A 9,739-nucleotide genomic window follows, 5' to 3' on the forward strand; every position below is an offset into this window, starting at 1 on the left:
GTTGAATTATATTAAGTCTAATAGCTCTAGTTCCAGAAATAAAAAAAATAACATTTATTTTCTATACCAGTACATTCGTGATATCGATAACAATTCTTGTATAATTGATTGCATCAATTTATATATATTACATTGCGCAGCCGCTTTTTCTTTTGAATCTGTTTCGAACAAACGCGCGAGATTAGGAGAAAACATTAAGTTTATCACGAAGCAATGCACGTGGTACAACAGAATACAATTAAACATTATTATCTATAATTTTGTATGTTTATAATCACATCAGTGAGAAGTAATACATTTATGGATAATTTTATTCATGATCACTTCGTAATAAAAGATATGAGTAAATGATATGTTTATAACCTATATTAATTTACATTACAACGTAAAAACGAAGGTCACTTACTTCTAAGGGACAATGGAAGTCAGTGTAGGAGACGTAGTAATGCCTGGTGATACTATAAAAGATATTACTACAATTACCAAAAAAGAAACAATCGTTTTAGGACCTGGACTTCGTCGTGAAGCTGATACAGTATTTGCATATAAAGCAGGTGTACTAAAGAAAACAGAACCAGCTGTATATTATGTAGATAGTTATCAAAAGCGGTAATCAAATTCTATTTTAAAGGAGCATTTTAGCACTTTTTTAGAAGATTTTCATATATTGTATTTTCTTTTTATAGTTATGTACCAAACCGCGGAGAAAATGTAGTTGGTATAGTAACACAGAGAAGTAGTGATATTTTCAAGGTAGATATAGGTGCCAGTGAACAAGCATCTCTTTCATATCTGGCATTTGAAGGAGCTACAAAGAAAAATCGTCCTGACATTCAGGTCGGAGACCTTGTGTTTGCAAAGCTTTTAGTTGCCAGTAAAGATATGGAACCAGAACTTGTATGTGTGGATTCTCATGGTAAAGAAAAGAAATTGGGCGCTTTAAGCTCTGAAGGCATGCTTTTTACTTGTTCTTTGAGTCTTGTCAGAAAAATATTAAATCGCAATTCCCTATTGTTCAAAACACTTTCACGCAGTCAAGCATTTGAAGTTGCAGTTGGTATGAATGGTAGAGTTTGGGTCAAAGCAAGGACTATTCAAGAAACAATAGCAGTAGCAACTGCTATTTTGGCAGCAGAATATGCTCCACCTAATGGTATTAAAAAATTATGCTTAGACATTGAAAAGACTTTACTTTTAACTCAGTGTGGTAATGTAGATTAATTGTAATAAAGGAAGAAACAAATGTTACGAATGATTTTATTTATTGTATCAATATTTTTAATGAGTTTTATAAATAAATCTGTATGATTTCTTATATGAAATATGATGATTATGATGACAACCATTATGACAACCATTTTGATAAAAATGTAGAATTAGAGCTATATGTAGTACATACATTATTAAGTATGCTGGTCATGTATACTGCTATATTAATACAATGAAAATGCATAAAATATTACGATTAATGAATACTGTTAAAAGAAATGTACATAAATTTTCATGATATTTGCATCATTCTGGTTGCAATTTAATAATGTACATTCATTTGATGAATAAATCATATCCTGACAGAAATGCAAGATGAGAAAATCAGATTATTTTCATGAAATTAATGTTATAATGTACATTCTTATATTTTTATAAAAAAATTTTTAAAGCTGTTATAAAAATGAATATAATATAGCAGCTAGTATAGTTCGTATCTGATGATTGCAATCAGTATCTAAGTGAAAAGTGACTAAACTAATTGCTATGTCTTCTCTGATATGTAACTAATATTTGTCTCCTGATTGTAGTATGAAAGCTAAATACTAATTAATGATAGTATCAGCCATTCAAGCACAACCTTGATTTTCTTTATTTTTTCCACAAAAATACTTAAACAATTTTTAACCCAAGCATGTTACATTTTCGTATTTTTCTCTTTTAATATAGGATTTGTACGTGATGGAATGTGCATTATTCGTAGTTTATAAAATAAACCATGAATATGTCGGTATTAGGAAAACATTTTTCTACACATTATAACCGCGTATAATGTCAATGGAATGGATTTATACAACATATTGGAACTAAAATAACGCTGATTCAACGCGAACAATTTTATATGAATATGGATTACTATTAGATTTTTTTATCTGACACAATATATTTAACATAAATAAAGTAAGTTAATATAATCAAGCGTGCATATTTAACAATTTATACAAAATATAGAAACAAAACAATAATGTGTATACTATATACAAATTTCGGTTCTAACATATGTTTTTGCGCTTTTCATTTTTTTTTTTACAAAATAAATAATTATATAAAGAAATCACCAAAAGCTAATACATTATTTCAGTTAATATATAACTAAATAACTTATCGCAGAATTAATATCGAGACTAATACTTATCCGCTATAACATTATTTATGGAGATATCATTATAAATCTCTTTTACCATCACTTAATGTAAGGATGTTAAACTAATATTATTAATCTAATAGATAATGACACGACAGATATGTAGTTTTTACAAAAAGTAAAGGATTTAGAAATGGTTGTATGATATTTACAAATATTTGTAAATACGTGTTATATGTAAAATATCATATAGCAAAATCAGCTTTTTATGAAAAAAGCAGAATCAATTTGAAGCTTTTTGTAAAAACCACATTAAATTTCTTTTTCTTCTGGTATGTCATAGGCAAGCAATATGTATGTTAGGGACGATTTATGGTGCCACCAGCAACCATTATACTATTCTATGGTATTGTGCTTTACTTAATATATATTTCACATGAGTGTGTTATGTGAAGTAAATATATTAATGCAATACGTTTAACTACAAAGGTATAATGACAAATGCTATGCACATGCTGTGCTTAATAGCTTTTGAATTTCAAAGATGTATGATTATCAATGCAAAAGAGAATTAAATGAAAGAAATCACTAGATAAAACAGAAAGCAGTCTTAATCAGAAATAGATTAAGATTTTTTGTCGATTTTATGTAATTTATAGTATGAACATAAAATATCTGCCATTATCATTGTAGTCATAGATTTAAGTTTATAACACTGTGATCTACCTCATAAAAATATATCTATTTTACACCATTATAGTATTTGACAATTTTTTGGTATAGAATGATAAAGACATGTCTTGTAATTAAAGTTAGCAATTAATTTTTGTGTTTATTAGTACTGTAACTAATTTGAAATATTTAGTTTAAAAAGAGTGTGTATCTTATTGGAAAAAGAAAGAATCATGATTATCTTCCTATTTACTTTCAATTCTAATGATATTATTTTACTGATTGTATTTCTAATGTAATTAAAGTTATTTTATGATCATCCTACATTGCATAGGTAGATATGCAGATCTTCTAATGGTATGCAATGGCAGAATTCTAAACCCAGAGGACTAAATTTTATTGTTAGTTTCTATAGCAGCTGGTAGTTATAAGAATAATTTTTCATTTTATATATCAAGTAACATTTATACTCCTTTTTTTATCAGGCTTCACCACATTATTAATGCCGCTAAATGCAAAACCTATGCCTTCACCAGACAGCTTTGATAGAGACAGTTAAATATTTAAATTACAGTACACCTATTGTTATATATTTCAGCAGAAACAAGTGATTATAATTCTATTTAAATGTGTATGATATATAAAGAGTCGTGTTCTAAAGTAATATATATGACATATTATTGCTGGATTATTTAAAGCAGGAAAAGTTATCTTTATAGAAAAAGGGTGCAATTGTTACAATGTATTATTCATCATTTTTAAAAGTATTGCATTGATTTGTAAAAATGAAGGATGTTTTATACAATCCTTGAGAAAGTGAAAAAACACGACTCTTCTAAATGGAGAGAGGAACATGATATTCTACATGAAATACTCTTAATGAGCATATCTACTAGATCACTCTTGAAGCTCGATATCATAGCACAAAATTATCTATATGAATATGTAGATAAATATTTATCATCGCATTTCAGCATTATTATTATTTATATAAAAAATTGTCTTTGCTTATAGCTAAAATATCATGATGCCTTGGCTATATAAATATATATATTTATATTGTTATCATTATTGTTATTATCATATTATTTTTTCATTAGCGCGTATATATACCATTCACAACACAGAGTGCATAGTACGAAGCCGAATTGAATCTGTTCACCCCTATAAGATTATACTGCAGGGAAGAACAGATCATAAAGCTTCAATGTAACAACGCACAACCAATATTTATACAACCTGCGTGCACCAAATTGCTTTTTGTCAGATTTTTATATTGACAAAAGCAATATTTAACTTATGTAATTGTTTTAAGTAGAATCATTAAGGTATTATGTTTCTTATATTATGAGCTTTACTATTAACACATGAAAGACTAATACACACAAGAATCAATTTCCACAACCATTTCCATTTTCATCACTTATGGTGTTTTAACTGAAATTAATCAATAAAAAGCAATAAAAGTAAACAAATTTATCTTGATTCTTTTTCTGAGAAAAGTTTCATCTAAAAAATTCAAAGTTAATAATAAATTAAAAATAGACCTCTTTTTTTACTATTTTTTACTAAGAAAAATCTCAACACCTACTACCACAATCTTAATAACATATTTCACATAATGATAAATTCTGATATGGTACTACATGTAAATTGTGGAAAATAACTATGTATGTATCTGTTTGTACAGGAAGAACTTTTATCAAAATCATCAACCTTTATTGATTGACTAAGTTAAATTTTGTATGCAATTCGAGACGATACTTCTCATAAAAAATGAATATTTGTGGAAAAGATCTGTTTTAACGATCGATTACAAACTTGATTCTATCAAAGGTGATATCCAAAATATTTTAACCTATTCTACTTTTGCCCTATATTTACCACTAATCTGAACCGAATGATGATCATGAATAATTTTTATTTGTTGAATGTTATGAAGATTTATTGAATGTTCTTTTTTTTTCATTTTCCTAAAAAGTTTATGTAGCGAAACTTATTTTTCATGGATTTGTGCTATTTTGTATTTGTTAAGATTTGGTTTTGATGAAATTTGATTTCATAGCTTTTTATAATTCAATAGCAGTGGATATTGCATTTGTTATTAAGGTAGTGCAAAAGCATGTTGAAGCATTAGACATATTTGAATAGTTACATGCAAAGTTAAAAGTATGAAGAATATAATATTACTAGAAATAACATTAACATAATAGAATTATTTTTATAATTAGAGTACTATGATTTTTACACTGTACACTCTCTGATTCACAGGATTTTTCCAGAAAGAGCATATGGTGCATTGACTTCCGTTATATTAATTTTTTTGGAAGAAAGCATTATCAAAATATTCTCTAAAAAAACAAATGCATTCGTATAACAATAAATAAAAAAACAGTAACTTTTATAAAGACACAAAAAAGGAACTTTTTTACCAACGACTTCTGCACACCTTAAAACGGCAGTAAGCAAGCCTTTAATCATACCTCGTGTTTGACAAAATTTTTTTAATCGGATGATGTGTATTATTGGCAAAAGTCTTACTCCCTGCATGATATTGTCCATTAAAATCTCATTCGTGTTCGGTGATAATGGTTAAAAATAATTGCGTAAAAAACATGAATTCATGCAGAACGTAAGACAAAAATTTGCCGCTTAATATTAATGTTGTATGATTTCAGTTTCTTCAAAAATTTGCCTTTTGTTCTTAGAATTACAGTCTTACTAAGAATATTCCTTTTTTCGCTTACAGGAGTTCTTGACTTTAAGCTCGATAACTGAGCAACGATATCGAATTTTAATGCTAGAACATCCTGGTAAACACTCTCAAAAATGTGCTACTTCATTTCACAAAACCTAGCAGAGTCTTACATATGCTTTGAACACTTTACATTGTATTGTAAGTGAAAAATTTATTTCCTTAGAATACTCGGAATGTATGATGCGTCTCTCAATTTTCTGACTATAAACATAAATTTCCACTTTCGCAATAATTATCATCTTCATTGCTTATCTGATTCTACGCATTGTGATACTTGGCGGATTCGAGGCCTCTTGTAATTCCAGTTACTTACGTTTAAGGTGACACATAAATTGTGCTCAAGCCACTTGTTAATAAAAATTAGCCACAGAAATCTAAATATTTAGTCGCTAAAGTCGCATAGGTTGCACAACGCTATTATTGTTTAAGCGTGTAGTGGTTTGGTTATTGAAATTTTCATCTTGAGGAATGTGTTCTGTTCTTTCGTCGAAAAATCCTGGATTCAGAATGATATTGGGTACAAGTTCAATCACTTCCTGCTCCTCCAGCTGCGCTGCAATTCGGGAACGGAGATTAATTTTCATTGGTCTGGGCCATGAGTTATATTAGCTTCTACCCTCTCCCTTTACCAGTGTTTGCTGGGCCATGGATATTCAAGAACAACTTATGTTACATTAACAATTGAATAATCCTATGTTCAATTTAAGATCTATATATATACAATAATAAATCAATGAAAACACATTGAGAAATTTTTCATATATATAAATATATTGCTTACCCAGCAAATATATTTGTGCTACCTTTGACCTAAGTTTTATACAGTCAAAGATTTACTAATAGCACACAATGTTATCTAGGCCATAATGCTCTATATTACTATTATTATAATATTTTCTATTCATGACACTAATCATTCTGCATAACAAATTTTATACAAACCACCAAAGCTTCTTAATTTAAAATATAATAGTTAGTAAAAGAGTAAGATAAAAATTCTTTATATAGACAGAGCAAGTTTGGTGGTTGATAAAGTCCATTCATAAGTTATAGGTTTCATTCCTATGAGGAGTAAGAAAGGTGCTACTGACAGGCAAACTGTATAGAAAGATATAAATATGTTACAGATTATTTTAGTGCCTTATGTTGTAAAGTGTTTTGTGCAAAAGTTATAAAAGTGTTATTGTTAAATCGGTATTGGTAAGAAAATTTATTAAACGCTAGTAAATTTTAAAAGTTGAACGCTAGAAAATTCATTAAATGCTAATTTGCAGAGCGCTTGCAGTAGGGAAATATTAGTGAAAGATAATTGGCACTGTATTAGAATAGCACTAAATTGATTGAAAGGAGAATAGCTGATGTAAAGAAAGCTAGAGATCAGGGCCATAGATAAGTTAAGTGGTTAGTGATGCTATCGTTTCTGCTGCAGATTTCGTCCTCTAGATAATCATGTTATATTTTTCAAACTTAGATAATCTAGCATATACTACTTTAATTTATTTGCATAGAAGGAAATAAGTTTCATCAGCAGAAATAAATAGCATGAAAGAGAAAGAGTAGAAGCAAAAGCTTTTAGATAAAGTTACCAGGAAATGCTTACAGGGTACTTTGCACTCACGATAGAGGAGGTAACAAGTACCTATACCAAGAATCATAAGTGTACCCATAACTATCCCTACTGCTGCCACCCAGACACGAGTGTCAAAATTTTCTACACCTGCTAAGAGATGTCTTGCAAGTTCTGAAATAATTGTCAATTATAATTAGTAAGCAATAGTATTTATTTTATATAAATACTAATTTGTTTACATGCAGGATCATGTAAAGTTATTACGTTTAAATTATGTACCTAATTCTTCACTACTGTGTTGAGTATGACCTTCAACCTCAACAATTTCTCCTCTCCCCAGCTGATTTGTTGCCCAGACTCGAAACGAATAAGTAGTGTTTGGCACCAAGTGATACACATCAATTTGCCTCTATAAAATTATCAATTTTAATAACAACAGTCAGTAAATAGAGCTGATTTCATTAAAAGAAGAATTATTTACAGAATTTGGAGGAATGTGCGTTGGAACAATAGGCTTCCAGTCTTCTGGTTCTTCACCCACATTCGGTTTAAGACGATATTCGGCAGTGAAATCTATGATAGGATAACCACCTGTGCCAGCTACTTCCCAAAGAATATTTGCCAATATTGTTGATGGTTTAACCCATACATTGTGTAAAGCTGGTGGAGGAGCTGAAATAGAGTAAAAAATACAATATAAACCTGCAATTACTTTAAAATTACATTTAAATTTAAGTAACTTACTTCTAACTTGTACGTTGATTCTAGTTTTGACAGCATCATGATCGTCATCTAGAGTGCATGAATAGTTTCCAGCATCATCTGCACTAACATTAATAAGTTGCAAAGCTCCATTAGGCTCAACCTTTAGTCTTTCAATTTGTCCATCTTCCCGTCCCTCCCTTATCCACATCACTCCAACAGATTCTCCTGACTGTGGCAGTGCATCTTCTTCTGCACATGCTAATGTCAAGTTCTGACCTATATCTACAGCCACAGATCTTATTGGCACTAAAGTTGCTGCTTCGTGCCATGCTAAAAACATTGTAAAACATAATTATTAAATTATGAAGTTAATGGTATTTGTATAATAATTTTATGTAGAATTATTTTTTGAATGGCATTTTAATACTTTTTATAGGGTAAACATTTATAGATAAAAAGATATAAATTACGGATTACAATTATGAATTAATTTAAATTATTATTTAAAATATTATTTACAATAAAAAATATAAATAAAATTCACTGAGACATTAAACAAATACGTTTTTATTAATACAATTTACAAAATAAACACATATAAAAATTAATTGATGTACCTAATATTAGGATCCACAATTCTTCCTTTTCTAATAGAAAAAATATTTATAATAATCTAAGCATCTGAACATCGAATTTGAATTATAGCTTATTATATTCACTGAATGTATTTGATACTTTGTATAACTGTATCTAAATAAAATATAGTTTTTACGAAAACTTATATGTATTTTTTAAGCTTTAATATTACTAATAAGAACTACAAAAGCAATTCGATAGAAAAGTACAAATCGATGTGTCGTTGTGCTATCGATTTTGATTAAACATTTAAAGGATGTAAGAACAAAAAAATCACATAATCCACTCGGGAAGTCGAGATATACGGCAAAATTTGCATAACTCGACCCTGAATCGTAACGATCGTGTACTTAGCCCGATTTATACGCTGCACGTATATAAGCGCACGAACACCGAACGTATGTATAGTATCACATTGATCCGCAGGTGCACTTATGCCTGAACGAATATTATGTACTTACCTGCCAGAAAGAGTATCAGCGTGATAATTCTATGACCAACCATTCTCCCATATTAGACGATCTCCCATGGATGCATACGGAAACGTGTTAAGGATTTTTTCTTAGTCACATCTCTTGATCGATTTTTTATACTTTTTAAACAACATTCAGTACGCGGGAGCTGTCAAACTCATCACGCATCGCGGAACACCGCCCGTCCGGCGCTCTTTGGATTTTATTGAGTTGCAGTTGGCGCACTCTCGCGGTGGTGCTGCGAACCTTATCAGAACACAGGGCTGCAACTGCATCAAAACTGAAGGTAGCCAGCTGCCGTCTTGTTTAAATATGTGAAAAGATCTCGCGACGTAAAGTTAAATGTATCGATTAGAATGATACGAATCGAAAGGATCAAATGGTTTTTCATTAATACTCATTTTATGTGTCGTCGTTATTTTAGATCGTGACATCGTTTCAAACAATTGAAAAGGTCTAGAAATGACTAGTTACCTTATTAAATTGAATCGCTGTTACGCGGGAAGAAGTGCATCGATACTCGTATCAGAACTGGTTGAATCTGCTTTACTGATTGAGGAAGAGCTGCTCCA

At 29.8% G+C, this 9,739-nt stretch overlaps 2 protein-coding genes across 3 annotated transcripts; one reads left to right on the forward strand and one right to left on the reverse strand.

The window, feature by feature from the left end:
* Positions 1–46: 46 nt before the first annotated feature.
* Rrp40 (exosome complex component Rrp40) lies at positions 47–1,248 on the forward strand. Its single transcript, XM_033329074.2, has 2 exons — positions 47–609; positions 687–1,248. Exons 1-2 carry the CDS (start codon positions 419–421, stop codon positions 1,219–1,221), a joined length of 726 nt encoding a protein of 241 aa, XP_033184965.1. The 5' UTR covers positions 47–418; the 3' UTR covers positions 1,222–1,248.
* A 589-nt stretch (positions 1,249–1,837) lies between these two features.
* Positions 1,838–9,731, reverse strand: LOC117154236 (contactin-5). Of its 2 annotated transcripts, XM_033329070.2 has the most exons (7): positions 9,642–9,731; positions 9,156–9,436; positions 8,098–8,388; positions 7,835–8,025; positions 7,633–7,762; positions 7,384–7,524; positions 1,838–6,336 (listed from the first exon to the last, which is right to left on the reverse strand). In XM_033329070.2, exons 2-7 carry the CDS (start codon positions 9,196–9,198, stop codon positions 6,173–6,175), a joined length of 960 nt encoding a protein of 319 aa, XP_033184961.1. In that variant the 5' UTR covers positions 9,199–9,436; positions 9,642–9,731; the 3' UTR covers positions 1,838–6,172. The 2 variants fall into 2 exon arrangements, with proteins under 2 accessions (XP_033184961.1, XP_033184963.1); XM_033329072.2 differs by lacking the exon at positions 9,642–9,731 and having other exon boundaries at positions 6,168–6,331; positions 9,156–9,294.
* Between the last annotated feature and the right edge of the window lie 8 nt (positions 9,732–9,739).

This window comes from Bombus vancouverensis, chromosome 3 (genome assembly GCF_051014615.1).
Source record: "Bombus vancouverensis nearcticus chromosome 3, iyBomVanc1_principal, whole genome shotgun sequence".
NCBI classification, from domain to species: Eukaryota; Metazoa; Arthropoda; class Insecta; order Hymenoptera; family Apidae; genus Bombus; species Bombus vancouverensis.